Below are 22,530 nucleotides of genomic sequence, written 5' to 3'. Positions count from 1 at the left end.
TGTGCTAGATAGATCTTCTGATAGACCCTGTCCTCTCACCAAATCAGCTAAAACTACAATTTCTTTTATGAGAGACTTAAATTTAATTGATGTCTGGAGGCAGATGCATCCACAGGATAGAGACTATTCATTTTATTCACACCCTCACAACTGTCATACCCGTATAGATAATTTTCTGATTTCGGGTCAAATATTTCATAGAGTGTTAGACATTGAATACCTTCCCAGACTGCTTAGTGATCACTCTCCTTTGGTGCTGTCTGTATCCATTCCTGACAAGGTAACTGGAAGGTACAGATGGAGGCTCAACCCTACACTTTTAAAACAACCTGAATTCTGTACTTTCATAAGAGAACAGATTGATTTTTTCTCTTTAACAAATAGACCATCTGCTCCTAATATTTTCATTTATTGGGACACATTAAAAGCCTTTCTGAGGGGCCAAATTATATCCTATACAAAAGGGTTAAAGAAGAAACACAGCGTTGAGCTTAACACTTTGGAACAACAACTTTATGCACTTGAGAAAACATACCAAAATGCCCCAACTAAGGATCTGTACAGAGAATTGGTGGATCTGAAATTGAAATACAACACCATAAATACGTATCAAGCAGAGAGGGCAATAACTAGATCAAAGCAAAAATTCTATGAACTTGGAGAAAAAGCGCATAAAGTGCTAGCATGGCAGCTTAAAACTGAGGAAAGTAAACGAACAATTAATGCTATAGAAACACCGTCTAAAGTTATAACTTATAATCCCACGGAAATTAATGAGGCCTTTAAAAAGTATTACATGGACTTTTATACATCACAAGCTCATGGAGATTTATCTAAAATGGAGTCCTTTTTATCCTCCATTGACTTGCCATGTTTATCAGAGGAAGACAGGGAGAGTATGGAGAAGCCCTTTTCTAGTGCTGAATTGTTGGACTCTATTAAATCACTTCCTGCAAATAAATCACCTGGGGATGATGGCTTTCCATCTGAATTTTATAAAGAATTTCAAGATCTTCTTATACCGCTGCTGATGGAGGTGCTCGAGCGGAGCAGGAGGGACGGGTGCTTTCCGGACTCCTTCTCTCAAGCCGTTATTACAGTTATTCACAAAAAAGGGAAAGATCCTCAAAAATGTTCCTCTTATAGACCAATCTCACTCCTCAATACAGATTATAAATTAGTTACTAAAATGATAGTCAAAAGATTAGAAATGTGTCTTCCCAGGCTTGTCAACCCAGATCAAACAGGGTTTATTATAAATAGACTGTCCACTAATAATTTAAGGCGCTTATTTAACATAATACATCTTGCTAACAAGAATAAGATACCAAGTATCGCTGTCTCGCTGGATGCCGAAAAGGCTTTTGATATGGTCAAATGGTCATATCTATTTGGTGTTTTGAAGAAATTTGGTTTCGGTGCTGGGTTTATTGATTTGATAAAATCTCTTTACAGATCCCCTCAGGCTAGGGTTATTTCAAACGGGATCACTTCTGGCTCATTCCGGCTATATAGAGGCAACAGACAGGGAGATCCGGCTAGCCCCGCCCTCTTTGTGCTTGCTATTGAGCCCCTGGCAGAGGCCATTAGAAGTAATCCTAATATATGTGGCTTTGAGATTGGCACTGATACACACAAGATTTCACTTTTTGCTGATGACGTTATTTTATTTTTGACTAACCCTGAACACTCTCTTTCTCACCTCCAGGAACTACTGGGTACATACAGTTCATTTTCTGGGTACAAGGTTAACCTTGACAAAAGTGAGATTTTGCCGTTGTCTGTATTTGATTTCAGTAGAGTTTAGCATAAATTTTCTTTTAAATGGTCTCCTATGGGTTTTAAATATCTGGGTGTGTTTGTTGACAGTAACCTTAAAAATCTTTACAAGCTCAATTTAGTTAGTCTGCTCCAAAGGGTTGGAGGAGATTTGAAAAAATGGATGGATTTGCCTCTTACATTACTTGGTAGACTCAATGTCATAAAGATGAATATCCTGCCTAGGTTCCTGTATATGTTTCAGTCACTTCCGATTCATGTCGCAATAGCATTCTTTTCCTCCCTTAAAAAAATTAATCAGACAGTTTATTTGGCATGGTAAGACTCCAAGACTCAGCATGGATAAATTAACACTGGATTATGAGGATGGAGGTCTGAAACTCCCCAATTTTCAGTTTTATTATTATGCTGCTCAATCCAGATTCCTGGCACAGATGTTTGACACGGGTCCTTCTCCTTCATGGCTCAATATTGAAAGGATAGAGATGAAAGAGGAGATACCAACAAATTTATTGTACAAATGGGATTAAAAAAACAATCAAAACTGCAACTGATAATCCTTTAATCATCCATTCAATCCAAGTTTGGCATAAACTCCATGAACTTTTTAAGATAGAAGGATTTCTTTCTCCTAAAACCCCATTATGGGGAAATGGATTGCTACCAATGATCCTTCAGAGTGGCAACTTTAGATTTTGGCAGGAGAAAGGCATTTGCCACCTAGAACACTGCTATAAAGATGGAGTTTTTATGTCTCTAGAACAGTTTAAAGAAAAGTACAGATTGACAAATAAAGATTTCCTTAGTTATCTCCAGTTACGTGATTTTATTAGAGCCAATCAAAAAGGAAATTGGGATTTACCCCCCATGTTTCCAGTTGAGCATCTGTGTCATGCTGGCCAACCATTATTTAGAACTATCTCAAGGGTGTATACAGCTCTTTTGTCGACTTTATCGATACCAGATAGGGACAGGTCAAGGGTTAAATGGGAGAAGGACCTGGGAATAACTATCGAGGAGCAGTTATGGAGGAACTTGTGCAGAGATGGGGTCACCTCTACTTTAAATGCTAGGTATAGGCTGATACAATTCAACTTCCTGCATCAGCTGTATATTACCCCACATAAATTACACAAATACAACTCCAATATATCACCTCTCTGTTTTAGATGTGGCACAGAGGAAGGAACATTCCTTCATTCTACCTGGCAGTGTTCTAAACTGCAGGGGTTTTGGCAGGGGGTATGTGAAACTTTATCAAACATCCACGGGGTTACGTTTCCACTGGACCCTGAAATTTGTCTACTAGGGAACTTTACTAACTCTAATCTTGAGACAAATTATGCAAAGAAACTCACAGAAATCCTTTTGACAATTGCTAAGAAATGTATTGCGATAAAGTGGAAATCAGATGCCCCTCTTCCAATTAAAATGTGGCTTTGTGAAATCAATAGCTGTGTACCCCTAGAGAAAATCACCTATTGGATGCAGAAAAGAAGTAAGACTTTTTATAAAATATGGCAACCATTTTTAATTTATATGGAAAATATACCAGCACACCAGGTTGACTAATTTCCCTGTATTTAAGCTAGGCTTGGCATGATCTATGAGCAGTTATGCTACCTTTTGTCTCTCTTTGTATTGTTGATTATTGCATGATGTATTTTATTTATTAAGTTATTACTAATATTTTTATCATTATTGTTTTCTTTGGGTTTTTTTTTCCCCATTGTCCATTGTCCGGTTATTGTGAGTTTATTTTAATTTTACGTTTCCACCTTGTGGATATTGACTTTTTTTCCTGATTTGGTTTTGTTTTGTCCTGTCAGTTTGTAACCATAACCTCGTCCTTGTTCTTGGAAAAATTCAAAAATAAAATACTCAAAAAAATATATATATATATATTTTAATTTTGACTGTTTACACGCTTGTTTTCCTGGCCAAGAACCTTAAATTGGCCAAAGAACTGTCCAGATAATAACGAACATGTTCTGGTTTTCATATGTCCATGTTCTGTGACAAATCTTTTTATTTTTATTTTTTAAACAGCTGCATAATTATTTCATCATTGTTATAACAGGTTAAGTAGCTATAAAGCTCAGCAGCTTTTACAAAAATATATATTTTTATTTTGACTTTTTAAGTTTAAGTGTTTTAATTAATAAAAAGAAATAATTCATTTTAAGTTCCACATTCTGTCATCTAATATTTTATTCCATTACTTTTGATGATGTTTTAGTTTTCCACTGTGGTATCGTTTCAGTATCAGTATCGAGATATTTTAGGCAGGTATCGTACCGAAGTCATAATTTTGGTATTGTGACAACACTAATCACTATACAGTTTTATTTGCCAATGCGCATGAGGTCATCTGGGAAAAGGAAGGTTAACTGCTGATCCATATCTATTATAAACTAAATGATAGAAGAAACTCACATTTTGTTCTGTGTTTTTACTTGTGACATAAATGGAAACGATCCACAGCTGTCTGTTCCTTAAAAAGAAGTTCATAACCTGTAGTTTATGCACACCTGAGGGTAAGAAAGAATAAGATGTAGTGAGCAAAGATGGATTATTTAATATTCCATAGCTTGGAGATTTTTTGTTTTAAAACATGAATCTGGTTAAGCAAAAAGGCTGGCTGGCTGGCTGGCTGGCTGGCTGGCTGGCTGGCTGGCTGACTTCAAAAGTAGCCCAATTCCACGGGAAAAACGCTGACTTGGCAACCGTGCTCACTGTGTCTATTTATGGTTCCAAAGGGAGGGGCTCACATGCACACACAGCCAGACCTGCTATCCAAAACAATAAACAGAGAAGCTTGATAACTACACACAGAGAAAAAGTGTGATGTCACTCTGCTCAGGACGTCTTTACTACACTAATCTTTATATAGCAAATAGCTGTTTCCTGACATTTAGGGGGGAGTCATGCTATGCAGGGTCAAGGTGAAGTCTGGCGAGTGACTCTGCTGTCCTGACATTGGTCGGGAGTTTGTTCCACCACTGAGGCGCCAGAGCAGAGAAGAGTTGTGACTTCGCTGAGCGACCTTTTTTTGCTCTTAGCAATGGCGGTACCAGCTGGCCAGCGAATGTAGTAGAGTGAAGTGCTCGCGCTGGGGCGTGTGGTCTGACCAGTGTTTGGAGGTAGATGGGTGCATTTCCGTTGATGGCCTTGAAGGCCAGTACCATCGTCTTGTATCAGATGCGGGCCGCAACAGGATGCCAGTGGAGGTCAAGGAGGGGGCGGGGGCACATGGGAGAATTTGGGTAAATTGAAAACAAGGTGCGCTGCAGCGTTCTGGATACGTTGCAATGGTTTAGTCGCGGAGGCTGAGAGTCCAGCCAAGAGCGAGTTGCAGTAGTCCAGGCGGGAGACGACCAGCGATTGAACCAGGAGTTGTGTTGCATCTCTTGTGAGGAAAGACCGGATCCTGCGTATGTTGTAGAGGGCAAATCTGCAGGATCAGGCCACCGCGATGATGTTGGGTGTGCAGGATAGTCCGTTGAGGATTACTCCCAGGTTCCTCGCAGTCGATGAAGGCATTATTGTGACGTCCTCGACAGTGACAGACAGGTCCATGTTAGGGCAGTCTTTCCCCAGGATGAAGAGGAGTTCAGTTTTACTAAGGTTGAGCTTGAGGTGATGTGCAGTTGTCCAAGCGGAGATGTCTGCCAGACATTCTGAGATGCGTGTTGCAACATGGGTATTGGAGGATGGGGGAAAGGAGAGTAACAGTTGGGTGTCGTCAGCATAAGAGTGGTATGAGAATCCGTGTGATGTGATTGCAGAGAATAGTGATCTAGTGTATAATGAAAACAGAAGTAGTCCTAGTACTGAGCCTTGAGGGACACCAGTTTCCAGAAAGCAGGGTTTGGACAAGGAGCCATTCCTTATGACCTGAAAGGTGCGATTTGTCAGGTATGATGTGAACCAGGTTAGAGCAGAGTCAGCGATGCCAAGTTCGTCCAGAGTGGAGAGAAGGATTTGGTGGTTGACTGTGTCAAACGCAGAGGATAAGTCAAGGAGAATGAGGACTGATGAGTGGGACAAGGCTCTGGTGGCATGGAGTGACTCAGTCACTGTGAGGAGGGCTGTCTCAGTGAAGTTGGCAGTCCTGAAGCCTGACTGATTGGGGTCAAGGAGGTTGTTTTGTGAAAGGTAGGAGGACAGTTAGTTGTAGACGGTGCGTTCCAGGGTTTTAGAGAGGAATGAAAGAAGAGATACAGGTCTGTAGTTTCAGATGTCAGACGAGTCTAGGGTGGGTTTCTTTAGGAGTGGCTTTACTGTAGCTGTCTTGAAAGGAGCTGGAATACGGCCTGAAGTGAGGGAGGAGTTGATCAGGGTGGTGAGGAGTTACTACTACTTCCCCTAATATCCCTTTTACTACTACTGGGCTACTACTGCAAGTACTACTACTACTACGACGACGACAGCTTTTACTACAACTTCCCCCAATATCCCTTTTACTACTACTGGGCTACTACTGCAACTACTACTACTACTACTACTACTACTACTACTACTACAACTATGACAGCTTTTACTACAACTTCCCCCAATATCCCTTTTATTACTACTGGGCTACTACTGCAAGTACTACTACGACAGCTTTTACTACAACTTCCCCCAATATCCCTTTTACTACTACTGGGCTACTACTGCAAGTACTACTACTACTACAACAACTATGACAGCTTTTACTACTACTTCTACTGCAACTCTTCCTTCTACTACTACCATTACTTTTACTAATATGGTAGATTTGTCCACGACTACATCTTTTACTACAAATCTCTCTCTCTCTCTCTGATCTCAATCACAACACATTATAACAGCATCCATATGTTATAAACAGTTGGCCGATACATGTTTCGATTAACAAGAAGAAACCAGGGGAAACACATAAAAAAAAACAAAACACATAGATCTCAATGTTATGTGTACTATCCCGCCTCTTTTGGTTCTGCAAAGCCGGCAGGCTGTATGAAATGACACACTGGAGCAGCTTGGTTGAGTGTGAGCAAACAAAGGCGGAATCTCTGTGTGAAAAGGGCTAATGTCTTTCTTTTTCTCTCTCTCTCTCATTGAAGTCGTGAAATGATTTGTGAAGTGTGAGAACACAGAAGTGCTCCCTCTAATCTCACAGTTCAAATGTGACATGGAAGCTCCACCATCTGGCTCGGGGCATCAAGAAATGTTGTTTACTCAAAATGCCGTGTGTCATAGCAGTTCAATGTTCTTTCTACTATATAGCTGCCCCAAGGGCATCTGTAGGTGGGTTTTCCCTTTCAGCAGACTGATGGAAAAATCTTCCAAAAACTCAGTGCAACTCTTTGAAGATAACATTTACAGGTGGGCTGTGTTGCAACATTCCTCTTACAGGCCTTGTATGTGAAGGAGGGTTTAGATGAATGAATGAAAATGTGTACTCTCGAAGAGAAAGATTGAAATCCATGAAGAAGTGAAAAAGCAAAGTATCAATAATAATGACAAAGTCTAACCTGAGGTAGAAGACTGACTTAGTGGTACGCTCCTGGTAGACAAACATGTTCTTCCTGTTGACCACACAGAAAGAGTTCAGCACAGAGCGCAGGGCCTGGATCGCTGAGAGAGGGAGACATAAAACATTCTGACATGTTGAGTATGTTTGCAAAATAAATCTATTAATCTTCACAAGAGCATCATCACTATTTCAAAAGCACAAATTGACAAATAAATATAAAGAAAGGGTCTGTAGCTAAAAAGTACTTTGAAATAACTTCTGGCACATGATAAGAATATCATCACTATATTAACCGCTGTAAAAGTTCTGGAAGCTAAACACATTTAACCATTAAGCTGCATAGTGCAACCACACTCCTACCTGCTGCATTCTAACCAGCCCTACTGCATTTTTAAATTAATCTCCATCAGTCTGTTTGTTTCCCCTTTTTTAATCCGCTTTGATCAAATGTACCACTGTACTGTAAGTAACTATTTCTGGATGTTTGTTTCTCTCTCTTTTCATCACTTTATTTTTAAAATATATTCATTTATTTAGTTTGATTATATTATTGTCAAAACAGAGCAAGAAATATATTAAATATTTGAAATCCTCTTTCTGTAAATTGAAAAAAGAGAGAGGAACAGATTCCTCACAAAAACGTCAGAGATCAGCTCCACCCACTTGAATTTTACAAGTTATCTTGTGTTGTTCAGTAAAGTATATTGTAGGAACACATGTCCATCGCCTCTGCATTACATTGAGGCCCTGTTGTTCTTGTTAACTCCTTTTATATGGATGAAGACGATTTATAGCCTTTCAGCCTGCCACCTTATCTCCTGGCAGAGAGGACAGTGTTTTCCTGGACCATAAAGACTTCAAATGAGGACAGTTTTAATTAATTTACAACCTAAACTGTGAATGAACTTTCTCTCCCCTCCAAACAGATAAATTCTTCCTTTACAGGTCAGTCTGAGGAAACATGGAGTTACCTACTCTCTCCACATCAGGAGGGACCGGAGCTATCTGGTCATCAGAGACTGTGTTAATAGTAATGTCTTTACATTTGGAAATTAAGTAACACGTCTGATGCCTCTCTCTCTCTCTCTCTCTCTCTCTCTCTCCCTATTTGTCTCTCTGACTTCTGATTCACAAACACACTCTCCAGAGTGGACACCAGACACCTTCTGGTGTTTGTTCTATGCTCTCACTCTGTCTTCTGTTATTTACGACACATCTGGTCTCACTATTTGTGGGACATTCCATTCAAATGGCCTCTGTATTCTTCCAGATTTCAGACCATTTCTAATTAACCATTAAGTCAGTATCTCACATTCTTAGTTCTAACACATTAAGAAACAGTAAAAGAAGTTCATAAAAATGATCTTTTTCCCATTTCTCTACGATTAAGATTGACTGAGATCAAGTTTTAATGTTTAATCTGTACTGTGTTCGGTGGAACCACAGCACCTCCTGATGGTGAGTCCTGGTACAGTTGGACGAGAAATATTCTGTTTAATATGTTCATGGTTATAACCAGTAAATGTCTCTGATATGTCTTTGTTTTAACAAGTATTAAGCTAGAACTAGGAGAAATATTTATACGTAATTTTAATCACGTCATAATCCTTTTCATGATAGACAAAGTACATCTATTGAGCCATGGTGAGAGTCTGTGAAAGGTGAAGCAAGGTTTAGTTTAGTGAGTTTCTGTGAATCTTCACACCTCCACTAAATCTTGGAGACAAAAGCCGGTAAGCCCCGCCCAGACACGCCTCGATTTGTAAATAATAAAACGGAGAGATCACGTCTCTTGAGTCCAGTTTTAAGTTTTTAGTTTTCAGTTTGAGTTTTTTTAGTTTTCAGTTATTGTTTAGTTTTAAAGTTTCTTTTGTAACTTATTTTTGAAGCTCTTTACTTTACTTTGAAACACGCTCCAAGACAGCGATCTCAGCAGAAGTGCTCACGCGTTGATTTTTCTCACTTTTATATTTTTCGCAGTATTGATTAGCTTCTTTTATTAAGTTTGTACCAGAACGAAGTTCTGTTTTAATTTGTTTTATACAGTTAAGTATCGTAACCTGCTTTTGAAGAAGTGAACTTAATTTAGATTATCTTGCATTAACTAACAACGGAAGATCCGCCTGATCAACGTATCATCCTCAGTTATTTTATTCAAGAAGTTAAATTTAGTTTACAAAGTCAGAGCCTGAGAACCACTCGAAGAAACGAAGAAGAACATCGTTATCACAATCATCATCACGACACTACAGCAACTTGCTGTGTCCGAGACCGTGCAAGTGGTTTTCCAACGAAAGACAGACTCTTTGACAAGCCCCCAGCGCTCGCTAGCGGTACCATCCCGCTGGGCATTGAGCCAAGATCTCACCGGATCGGTACGGGACCAGCTGCCCTCTTCCTAAGACATCGGACCGAGGTGCCCAACCGACTGATACCGGACGAGCTGACCCCCGGCTATTGGACCGGGACTGCCAGCTAGAGCCGCAAATCACCCGAGGGAATCCGCCGCCGCGACTCTGCTAAGAAAGTAGGCTCTCCATCACTCACAACAGCTGGATTCACACATGATACATGAGATGGTGTCTATGGCTCTGATTCTGATCTTTTAGCTTAAGAGAAATTCGGTTAGGGTCTTGTTAGTATTAAAAATTACTCCCGTAATATTTAAATGCTTCAACCTAACTCGTGATCTCACCATCAGCCCATATTCCACTAGTAACCCATTACTTAGTTATTCCATATTTCCTGTTACCTGTTGTTATTCATTTAAATTGCCATTTCATTTATTTAATCTGAATTATTTAGTCAATAAACATATTTAACCGTATGTCGTTGTCTGTGCAGGTTTGTTTTTAATGTGGAGAACCGATGGATATGTGTAGAATTCACTACTTCATTTATGAGATTGAATAAATTGATCTGAAATTGATTAGAATTGATACAAGTTAAACTTGTCCAGTCGAATTTGATTAATTACCTCCGGATTATTCAAATAGACAAAACAACGGAGGTGGTGCCCCATTAACGAGTGTTTTATTAATCGCCAGTGATTAATAAATTACATTTATTATTAGTGTATCTCCTACAATATACACAGTTTGTAATAATTAGAACTCTGATTTTCAATAACTATCACCTTGCACAGATCTGTTAAGTCATTGTGGATGTCGCAATTTTTACAAGCTCAGGTCTACAACTCACCCCTGGCAACCCCCATGTTGGGTCCCATCTTGAGGCGTGGATGAATGTGGATGATTGTGCTCCAGACCACATCACAGGCAAAATGTCCAGGGACAAACTGCATGGTGGCTGCCAGGTAATCTCTGGCCTGGTAGCTCTCCTCTGTGTTGTAATCTGTATGGTTGGGTCAAGAAAAACAAGGATGAGGTTATGTAAATATGTACAGACACAACTGAAAGAGCGTGTGACATCAGAGAAGAAGTTAAAGGGTCTGTTCAAATTACTTAAAGTTTCCTTTCACCTCCACTATCTTATACTGGAGTGCACAGAAAAATGTCCAAACCTGAACAAATAAAACCAAACCGATTACATCTTCTTCTGACTTACCATCAGAGGTGTTCAGCCTCTGCCTGTAGAGAGACTCATTCTTCCAGATATCTTCTTCACTCTCAGCCACCAGCAGAGAATTACAAACATGGCTGTCATGTAGGTCCTGCAGCAGCATACGCTACACACACACACAAACACATACATACAGGAGACACTGAGCAGCAAGCAAAAGTATTATTTCACAACCAGCTACACATACAGTATATAGGACTGTGTTGATGTTTGTTTGTTAGTTGCTACAAGTCATTTACACAAAACATGTTTGGCACAATCAGTTTGCAATATGTGAAAGCACTTCGATACCTGAAAATGTAAGTTCCAATTCTTTTACCCTTAGTTAGCTTTGATAGTTCATTGGAAAGGAAATTCCAATCTATCTTTAGAATAAGATTTTGCAAAGGTTTATGGGTAACAGACAAATGCTGAACAGAAAACTTGAAACAAAAAGGGACACAAGTCTTGACTTATGTTAATGTTCATTAATGTACAGTATTCCTCTGACATTTTACATTTTAAAATAGTTTTTTTTTATTTATTTAATATTTATTTGTATAGGGACAAGTAGAAGCATAACCTGCCACACACTTTAGCATTTATAGCCAAAGCTAATTTACAGTGCCTGTCCCTAGATGGGCCTTGAAAATACATAAAACTCAAAGTGTACTACAACACGATCAAACACCATAAAACACAAAGCACCAGATCATTCATGATTACATAACTGATCCCCCTTTAGATACTATTTAAGTTTGTTGTTTAAAATGATCCCAGTCAAGATCCAATTTGAGTTCTGTAGGTAAGGAATTCCACATGTTAATCACCCGAACAGAAAAAGCCATTTGTCCAAATTAGGATTTTTGTGAAAGAACCTTACAATTCCCATTGGATGCTCCATGTGTTACTGAGCCTGAAGCTCTGAGTGGAATCACAAGGCCACTGAGCGCTGGAGGAGCCGGATTATGTAGGCATTTATAGATGAGTTTAAGATTAGCAAATTTGATAAAAATGATCAAATCTTAACATATTTAATTTGTTAAGAACATGGCAATGATGTGATCTTATTGGCTTCCTATCCAAAATTTGAATTGCTCGATCATATATAATCATCATCAGAGGCTGAGTTGTTGTAGGAGTTGCTTGACCAAGAGGTTACACAATAACTGAAATGCGAGAAGATCATAGAGTGCATGAAAGTATTTGCTGCATGAAAAGGTAGACAGTCTCTGCTAACTCTAATTGTACTGTTGTGGTGAAAAGTTTACATCCACTTGTAAACAACATGTACATCATGGCAGTCTTGAGTTCTAATGATTTCTACAGCCCTCATTTTTCTGTGATGAAATGAGTGGAACACAAACTACTTTGTCACAAAACCATTCATGAAGTTTGGTCAATAATTAATTTATTATAGGTCTTCTGAAAATGTGACCAAACCTTCTGGCTCAAAAATATACATAAAGTAATTCCAATATTTGGTTAAATGTCTCTTGGCCATTTTCACCTCAGTTAGGTGCTTGTGATAGCCATCCACAAGCTTCTGGTCGTCCTCTGGCTGAATTTAAACCAATCAGTGAAGTTCAACTAAATTTGTTGTCTTCCAGGTACAGACTTGTTTCTTCAGCACAGTCCACATGTTCTCCATGGGGTTCAAGTCAGGACATTGGGAAGGCTGTTCCAAAACCTCTTTATATCCTGATTTAGCCATTCCTTTACCACTTTAGATGTGTGTTTGGGATCATTGTCCTGTTGGAACAACCAGCTGCATCCAAGAGCCAATCTTCTGCTGATGATTTTAGGTTTTCCTGAAGAATTATTCCATGTACTTTCTTTAGAGCAGCAGATCCACTGGCAGCAAAACAGCCCCACAGCATAATACTACCATCACCATGCTGGACAGTAGGTCTGGTGTTCTTGGAGTTAAGGAATCACCTTCTCTCCTCCAGACATATTGCTGCTCATTGTGGCCAAACAACTCAGTTTTAGTTTCATGTGACCACAGAGTTTTCCTCCAGAAGGTTTTTTCTTTGTCCATGTGATCAGCAGCAAACTTCAGTTGAGCTTTAAGGTGCTGCGTCTGGATCAAGAGCTTCTTTCTAACACGGCAGCCTCTCAGCTCAGGTTGATGTAAAACACACCTGACTGTGGACACTGACACCTGTCTTCCAGCAGCTTCTGATTCACTGCAGACTTGCTTTTTGGTGGTTTTTGGTTGACTCTTGATCATCCTGACCAGTTTTCTCTCAGCAGCAGGTGATAGTTTGTGTTTTCTTCCTGATGGTGGCAGTGACACCACTGTGCCATGCACTTTGTACTTACAAACAGTTGTTTGTACAGTTGATCTTGGGACCTGTAACTGCCTTGAAATGGCTCCAAGTGACTTTCCTGACTTGTTCAAATCAATAATGCACTCTTTCAGATCAATGCTGAGCTCTTAAGACTTTCCCATTGTAGTGTTTGTGGCTGAGTCTAATGGCTGTATCAAATAAGCCCTATTAAAATGGGCCCAGAAAAGTCATCAGCTGTTATCAATCAGAAGAAGTTAAGAGGCCATGCTACACAGAACATTTGATTCACACAACTTTCTATAATCACCTAAACTGATTGTTCAAGTTGCTGTATGTATATTTTTGACCATGACTGTATGTAAATTTCTTTGGCAACCATGCTCACCATTTTAACATGCTTCTCAAATTTTATTTATATTTATTTATATATATATTTATACTTTATCTCCAAAAACTGTTCAATATGTTGCCCATTAATCTTATGGTTTAAAACTCATTAGCATCTATTGAGGACCGAGGCAAGCTTATTGACACAGTTTTCTTAACGAGTGTAAGACAACAATTTTCAAACCATGCTGCTATGCACTGTAAATACATTTATAAATTGTCACGTGTATGTCTTTTCTATCACTGTGTTCCTTTTAATATTTTCACAAGATATCAGTGTTACTTCACTTGTATGATATTCTAAAACAACACAAAAAAACACAATCTGTGATGTAGTTTGCCGAGTGCTGCAGCAGCTACCTGATTGACTATTCTGCAGATTTCACTGATCTTCCTGACCACTATCTGATGCAGTCGTAAGTATTCAGGCAGCTCCTGATCTTCCTTCCTTTCCAACTGCTCAGCACTGACCTCTTTTCCTTCTGTGAAGCACCTGCAAAAATTTGACATATCATATGAAATGTCCAATTACCAGCCATGATCAAGCATCTGATAATCCTTTCAAGGAATTTTGACAGGGACTTAATTAATCTCATTTTAAATGAGAAAGCTTCCTACTTAGACTCTCGAGAGCAACTGTCATCACCATTTTACAAATGTTGAAACTGTGATTTATGATGACATCTCCTAGTTTGTCATAGTAGATAAATACAGGAGAACTTATCAGGACAGGTGATACAATTATTTTACTTCTCAGCCTGAAAGAACAAGCAAAAGTGTGCTACTCTGAAATCCTTGATAAATATGGACCACAGACTACAGGCTGATTATCAAATGTTAAATACATGTAAAAGGTGTTGCGAGAGGATTTCTTGAGGCTTGTCTGACCTGGAATGGGAGTAGACCTTTACTCTGTCCTGGTAAATCTTAACAATGAGCCAGAAGTCGGGCATCAGTGCAGACTGACACTCCTGTTCATCCAAGGTGGGGCTTTCACACTCAGAGTCACTGCTGCCGCCATCATAACCTTCAAACACAGAGTTAAAGCAACAAAAAGGCAAACATCATCATCATTATTATCGTCATTACATTATCATCATTTAAGTCAAGTCTGTTAACCTTGGTAACAGCTCCTCAACTCTACAGCCTGATTTATCAATGTGACAACATTCAAACCATTTCTTTTTTTTTAAATGATCAATGCTGTATGTCTTTTAAATGTATTTATTGTTATTATTATTTAAGTCTTTCATAATTGTTTGATCATCAAGCAGTGCAATCAGTGGTGTTCCACAAGGTTCACTATTAAAGCTGCACATTTGTGCATGAACAATATGCTAATCCGATCTAACTGAAAAATAAAATAGAACTTAAAATGAAATTTGGAGTGCTGATACTGAAGCACTCCATATTTATTTTTATAAGGATGATCCAATCTTGTATTCTACAGTCTAAGCTTTAGATCTATTAAGATTAACATCATATATTCTTTTTCACAAAGATATGAACTGCAAATTTGTCCCTCCCTATAATGTCAGTTTTGCCTACCATCATATGAAATTAATCTTCGTATCTTCAGCTTTATCTGCAGCAGATCTAACAGTTTCATAACACAACTGCAACTTAACTTTGTTGGTTTGGTTCAAATTATTTTCTCCTCTTAAATCAAAGCTTGGTACAGAAGAACAATATTTGGTCCCTTTGGCTTAGTTCATTTTATTAGAGCTTTATCTACCTGCCATGCACACAAGCTTATTAAAAAAAAAAATGTATATATATACATATATACAGATACATAAATATACATTGTTGTTGAATATCTTAACCTTCAGTTTAGGACTTCAGAAGAGGATTACACACTGTATTTGATGACTCTCTTGTAATATACTCATCGTATTTTGATTTCTATATTGCCAAACTTTCTTGAAATCACAAAACATTGACAGTTGTTTCATTTACTTCACAAAGTTTCAGTTCATAAATCATTGCATGCAGCTAATCAAAAGGATTACAAATGTAGTTGCTTTAGAGAAGACAGAAAGTGTTTTCAACCAGAGAGCATAGAAAAGAGAAGTCACGTCAGTCAATGAGCTGGTTTGTCCATTAATCCTGAGGTAGGCAGTACAATCTGTCAAAGTGTCCTTGAGTAAGACACTGCACCCCAAGTTGCTTCAAATAGGCTGCCAGGCCTTGCGTAGTAGCTCAACTGGCACCGGTGTGTGAATGTGAGTGTCAATGGGTGAATGAGAAACAAATTGTAAAGTGCTTTGTCTGTTAGGATGGAAATGTCCTGTATAAATGCAGTCTCTTTAAAGATCATAACAATCTATTTTACAGAAAATGTAATGATGTTAACTGTCCACATGCGGTGTATATCAGAGCAAGATTGACTGTATTGGAACTGTATACCAGCAGCTGCACGGTGCCAAGTTCCAGCCAATCTGAGTTCAAGCTGCAACTAAGTCTTGTGACTCAGTATAACGTAAGATGTTTCTTCACAGCTAGAAGAAACTGATTATTGTTTCTTTAAGCCTGATTACATGACATCTAGTTACATGCTCTTATACTGAAAAAGAGCTTTAGGTGTTTTTGCTTCGGCAAGCTTTCATTCTGTAGGTCTATATATTGTTTATGTGTGAGAGCACACTCACACTTGGCCGAGTTGCTCTGTACCGTACTGAGCCACGACTGTCCCTCCTCCCCAGTCCCCTGCTGCCCTGCACTCACATTGCTCCAGCTGCAAACGGGCCTGGCCACAGTTACCTTGTCGTAGCGCAGTCGCGGTACAATGGAGAACAACACAGAGAACTTGTGGCTTATTCAGTGTCGTTTTGGTCATAGACGGCCCTCTCACATCCCTGGATTTCTTGATAATGCAAGGCAGCGTAATATGCATGATTATACTTCATGTCCAGTTGCGCACCTGTACTTGTGCTCTATCATGAGCAACCGTGTCAAAGCACACCTCTTCCAACTGTGCCAGGGCCAAGGAAGTGTATTGGGCTTGAGCACGGTACAGAGCGCTCACACTAGTCAAACAAAGTGGACTCTGGAGGTCAAACGTGCTTGGGCATGGTACGGGTGGCCTAATGTGAGTGTGCCCTAAAACTAAAACTAATCCTGTGAGAAATGACTTGTCACAATCACCTCCTACTTCAAATCTCTCTAACACTGATCCTGCTGGTTACCCATAGTTCAACTTTGTACAGCACTTACCCTGCATGTCTGAGTCCAGACTGCCCTGGCTGGAGACGACACTCTGGACTCGACTCGGCCTGGGTTTGCCACAGCCTGAGGTAAGACAGAATGACATTTCCCTTACAAGATTCATTGTCAGCAGGATCACAGTCAGAAGCCAGATCCAAAATCAGAGATGGACCCTCAGTTTTTTTAAACAAAGGCAGTGGAGAGAGCAAGGAGCTGATCTGACAGTGCTGGGTGCCCTGGTAACTCAATTCGTAGAGCATGCAACCCACGTGCAGAGGCTTTGTCCTCGCTGCAGCTGCCCGGGGTTCGAGTCCGACCTGTGGACCTTTGCTGCATATCATACCCCGCTCTCTCATCCCATTTCCTGTCATCTCCAAGCTGTCCTATCGAAATAAAGCCATAAAACGGCCAAAAAAATACTTTCAGTGCTTAGTGTTACCTGTCATGTTGGGGAGAGGGAACAACCTGCAAAGTCAACCAACCCCATAATAATACATCACAGGTATGCAATGTGTCTGTTTGACTCACTGTGAGAGGTTGACTGCATGGACTCAGCTAGACTGACACTGGACAGCATCTTGGGGTGTGAGGTGGGCTCTTCATGCTGCAGCTGGGGGGTACTGGGCTGAACTCTGACCCCCATCATGCTGACTGAACTCTGAGACACAGTATCATGTGCCTCTGGCTTCAAGGCACTGATTGGCTCACTGGCTTCTGCAATCGTGTCACTGGGAGCGTTGGCAGCAACGCAGATGGACATCTTGTCTCCAATCTGCAGTTGAACAGAATTAAACTAAATTTAGTATAATTTTCATATCAACATTTTTCGTCTATTGTAATTGTTCAACAAAGGACATCAGAGGATTAGACATAGTGGTTGGTAAGCTCTGAAAATATATATTATTGTTACTCTGTGTGTCTGTAATCAGTGTGCATTGAAGTATCTGACCTCGCTGTCTGCCTCTGCTGCCCGAGCCTCTGCTTCACTCTCCAAGATCACCTCCTCCACCTGTGGTCCAGTATTGCAGGGGTCAGTGTGTGGTAGGGGGTCGGTGGTGCTCTCAGACAGCCTCTTGGTGGCATGGATCCTCTGAGGGTGCAGTCTGCTCAGGGACATGTAGTAGAAACCGTCCTGCTCTCCATTCAACACGTAGCCAGAGAATGACATTCTGCGAAACTCCTGAGGGATCAGACATGAATCTAATCATACATCCTAACAATGTGTCCAAACACTGATATTATGATGTTCCACTACAGGCAAGTACGGAGATAAATGATGAATGTAAAGAAGAAAAGGCTGATTAAAGGGAATAAGCCAAAAGATACAAGATGAACATGGATATTTTGTTTTGTTTTCTCAAATTTAAGGGCCACTGTGTAGTTTTGGATAAGAAGTTCAAACTCAGAATTGTAAAATTTACAATATTAATGAGATAATAATACAAACTCAAAAATGTGTTTTTTTTCATACGGGAATAAACAAGCTGTTCTCAGAGGAAAATAAGGTCCCAGAACACTGTTTGAAGCTAGAAAGGTGGCAGGGTCCGCCACATATAAACAAAGTTTGTTTATTTAGTTTGTTTAGGCAAAAAAAATTAAGATCTTTCTCATCTCATTAACATTTCTTCCCCTGAACTACAGAGTTCTCCTTCAAAGCTGGCATGAACAAAATGAGCTGGGTATTTAAAAAAAAAATATGAAGGGAGGTGTTCATCCACAGTCATCATTATAGGACATTCATTTTAGAATCAACTTTCTTTGATTCCATACATGCTATTAGCTAAATAAAATACATATTTGTATTATATTTACACTTGCAAAGTTGCAGGTTTAACTCTTATGTAAAATAACGTAGCAAAACTGGCATTTTGAAATTTTTGCAACATTTTAACATACATTTAGCTGTTCGAATTATCTGAAACCCTGAAACCATGGACCTGGGAGTCTTTTAATATGAAACATCTGTGCAGGAAGTGTTTAAATTAGCTTAACAATACATGAAAAACAGCAGAAAAGTAAATGTAAATGGTCGATAACGTCCTCACTATCCATGTGTCCAGGGGACACACCATATTTTAACCCTGATAATGCCATATTGTGAACAATAAACTAATGATAAAAGGAAACTTGCTGTCAATAAATAAAAAAATATCTGCAGATCACTGTTTCCCACCATCTGCATGCTGTGTGCATAGTCTCAATCATTGTGACACACTACTTTCTGCTGCAACAAGACAAATCCTTGACACACATATTTAATTTCAACAATCAGAGGTACAAACATGGTATTGGCAAATACATTTTCAGAGCCACTGTCAAAAATACTCAGCTCTGGTCGATTCTGTAGCCTATTTAGTCATGTTGACGATGACAGATTATCGTGGATCAACGTACCTTGTTGTAACTGTAACAAATAAACCACTATTCAGACTTGGCTGTTTGATAAAAAAGATTCAACTACTCTTCGTAGCCATTTTGGTGCCCTGGACAAAAACAGGATTTGGTGCGCCTAAATTGCAGCTTTTCTTATCAGTTAACCACCATCCCATGTTGTCGGTTGGATTTCTTTTAACTAGTGTGGCAGCTAATATAAAAGTATATCTATGGTTTCTTTTATATATACTGTAATTCCTCATTGAGATGTTATCCCCATTCCTAAGAGCTTAGGCCTGGGTTCCAGTGTGAAAGGACACAGGGCCACAAGGATCCTTCAGAGGGCTCAAAACCAGCTACTCAATGAAAGAGTGCAACAGATTAATTTCACCATCGATGCACTCACTACTAAGACTGACCAGACATTTGAGGAACTAACAACACTACTACCAAGCAATGTCCTGGAAAATGTCTCCAAGCGTGTTGAGAAGGCACAAGCATCACAACACACAAGTGTAAGGAACGGCGGACACGAAAATTCCAAACTTTACAGGCACGTCAAAGCAACTCGCATAGAACAGAAGCTCTCACCTGGAGAAATAAGGACATCAACAACACAGCACATCCGGACATACAAGAGTGGGTGAAAAACTTGTCCAACAGATTGATGGTATCATCTGCTCTTGCTAATGCAAAAGCACCCCCCTACAACCTCATTACTGAGGAAAGGAAGCCCCTGGCATCACTCAAAAGAGACCGGAACATCACCATCTTGCCGGCAGACAAAGGCAGATGCACTGTAGTGCTAAACACAGCAGACTACCAGACCAAAGTCACTGATCTGCTTAGTGATACTAACACTCCTGAGACTCTGAGGCCAGATCCTACCAGTAGCGACGAAAAGAAGGTTATAGAATATCTGCAAAAAATGGAAAAGCTCAAAGCCATTGACAGGCCATTATATTACAGACTGTATCCTGGGGAAGCCATCCCATATATCTATGGACTCCCCAACATACACCAGGACGGAGCACCACTCAGACCCATCAGCAGCAGCATTAACTTAGTTATGTACAACATATCCAAGCACTTAGCCAATATCCTAGCTCCTTTGGTCGGTAACACTCAACACCACATCAAAAACTCAAAGGATCTCGCCAACAAGGTGAGAAAAATAACACTCAGAGGAGACAGTCTGCCCTTCTTGGACTGTGCAGTACACATTGAAGAAGACAGAAGCCTCAACATTGAGGTGTACAGAAAACCTACACACAGATCAATACTTGCTGTTCGACTCTCATCACCCACTGGAGCACAAGCTGGGGGTCAGCAGAACCCTAAACCATCAGGCTGAGACCGTGCCCACTAAGACAGAGGGGAAGGAGAAGGAACAGAAGCACATCAGGGGAGCACTTAAAACCTGTGGCTACCCAAACTGGACCTTTGTCAAAACCTCTAAAATATCCAGAGCAGACAGAGAGGAAGAGACAGAAAAACGTAACAACATCATCATTCCCTATGTCGCAGGAACATCTGAGAAACTCAGGAGGATCTTCAATAAACATCATATCCCAGTTCACTTTAAACCTACCAACACACTGAGGCAGAAAAATCCATCCTAAGGACAAAACACCCAGGCATAAACAGAGTAATGTAGTTTATGCTCTTCACTGCAGCCAGGACTGCACAGATTTGTACATTGGGGAGACAAAACAACCTCTCCATAAACGAATGGCACAACACAGGAGGGCCAACTCCTCAGGTCAAGACTCTGCTGTCCACTTATATCTGAAGGAAAAAAAACATTCCTTTGAGGACAACAATCTAAACATCTTGGCCAGAGAGGACAGATGGTTTGAAAGAGGAGTAAAAGAATCCATCTATGTCAAACTGGAACGACCGTCTTTGAACAGAGGAGGTGGCCTAAGAAATTACTTATCACCCACCTACAATGCAGTACCGAGTTCTCTACCCAGACAGCTTAACAACCATTCACACCTGGGCTCACCTAGCCCTAACAACCCACATGAAGGCCGGTTTGACCAACGACCCACTAGTAGCCCTAACGACTCTGAAACTCAGAGCTCACACGTGTCCCTAACGACTCTGTAAGGACACTCCCACACAGGGTTTAAAAGCCTGCAACTCCCCTCCAGTTAGTTAGAACTGAAGAAGCCTCTTGGATGAGAGGTGAACCGTCTTCAACAAACTGAAACAAGTCCAGCTGCCTACAATACAGCAGGTATCAGGTTTATCCGTCACCGTTTTATATGTTGTCACTATACCTCATTCCTTTGAATTTATTGCTCTGAAAATTAACTTATCTTGTAATATTGTAATCATTGTTGTTGGTGTATACAGACCACCCTCAGCTATCTCCAGTGCAACTGATAATTTAGCAGACTTACTTGCTCAGTACTGTAACTGATGTAAATGCTGGTTCTATGTGATTTTAACCTAAACTGGTTAACAAATGATTCAAACTGTCTAAAAGAGATATGTGACAATCTCAATCTGGCACAGCTGATCGATGAGCCGACCAGACCTAATTTGAAAGATCCCTCAAAGTCAACATCAATGTCAAGAATTTTTTATCAAAAGAAATCTAAAACATTTTAATGAACAGGCGTTTTTAACCGACATTGCTAACAGTAATATACAGTATACTACTGAATTACTGGATGTAGAACAGGCTCTTGAACATTTCACCGACTCTTTAGTTCCCATTATTGATAAACATGCACCCTTCAAAAGCTCAGGGTTAAAGATAGATCAAACCTCTGGTTCAGCTCAGAACTACCAATGATGCTCAATGCAGGGACAAACGCCTGAGCTTTAACAAGGCGTACTGGTGAGGAAGCCCACTGGTTAACTTTTAGAAAACTCAGAAATAAATGCATAGGGATGTCCTGAGCCGATCTGCGGGATTGGGATCGGGGCCGATATGGTCATTGTTTCACTGATCAGGATCGGCAATTTTGAATGTGGACCCAAGCCCGATTATTATTACGTCAGCTGTCGTAAACAGAGCATAATTTATGGCAGAACGCAGACGTGCGCGTAACGTTACTCTGGCAACCCTGTGGATAAAATGCCTGCAGTGTGGAAATATTTTAAATTAGAAAGCGAAAGCAGTCCAACGGCGACATGTAACATCTGCAATATGACCGTTTCGCGAGGGGGTAACAAAAGAGCTGCATTTAATACTACAAATTTGATACGGCACATAAAAAACAAACACTCAAAGGAATACAACGAGTTCACTCAAGCAATACAGGCAAAGGCACCGAAGCAACAAACACTCACGGATACTTTCAAAAGGAAAGAGAAATGTCCTTGAGACAGCGACATGGCCAAAAATATTACAGAGAAGGTCACTGACTTCATCGCTCTGGATAACCAGCCCATCTCCGTGGTAGAGAATCA

The 22,530-nt window shown here is 40.0% G+C and overlaps 1 protein-coding gene across 2 annotated transcripts in view; it reads right to left on the bottom strand.

Moving 5' to 3' along the window:
• The window catches only part of szt2 (SZT2 subunit of KICSTOR complex), a 225,559-nt gene that overhangs the window by 139,339 nt on the left and 63,690 nt on the right, over positions 1–22,530 (bottom strand). For both annotated transcript variants that reach the window (XM_073477051.1, XM_073477052.1), the window contains 8 exons: positions 17,681–17,911; positions 17,260–17,503; positions 16,741–16,815; positions 14,413–14,551; positions 13,885–14,017; positions 10,850–10,970; positions 10,484–10,636; positions 7,281–7,383 (listed from right to left, as the gene is read on the bottom strand). In XM_073477051.1, coding sequence (XP_073333152.1) covers positions 7,281–7,383; positions 10,484–10,636; positions 10,850–10,970; positions 13,885–14,017; positions 14,413–14,551; positions 16,741–16,815; positions 17,260–17,503; positions 17,681–17,911 — 1,199 coding nt within the window. The remainder of the gene's footprint in view (positions 1–7,280; positions 7,384–10,483; positions 10,637–10,849; positions 10,971–13,884; positions 14,018–14,412; positions 14,552–16,740; positions 16,816–17,259; positions 17,504–17,680; positions 17,912–22,530) is intronic.

This window comes from Pagrus major, chromosome 11 (genome assembly GCF_040436345.1).
Source record: "Pagrus major chromosome 11, Pma_NU_1.0".
In the NCBI taxonomy this organism is placed as follows: Eukaryota; Metazoa; Chordata; class Actinopteri; order Spariformes; family Sparidae; genus Pagrus; species Pagrus major.
The sequence above is the reverse complement of the archived record's forward strand: the minus strand, read 5'-3'. Positions and strand labels throughout refer to the sequence as shown.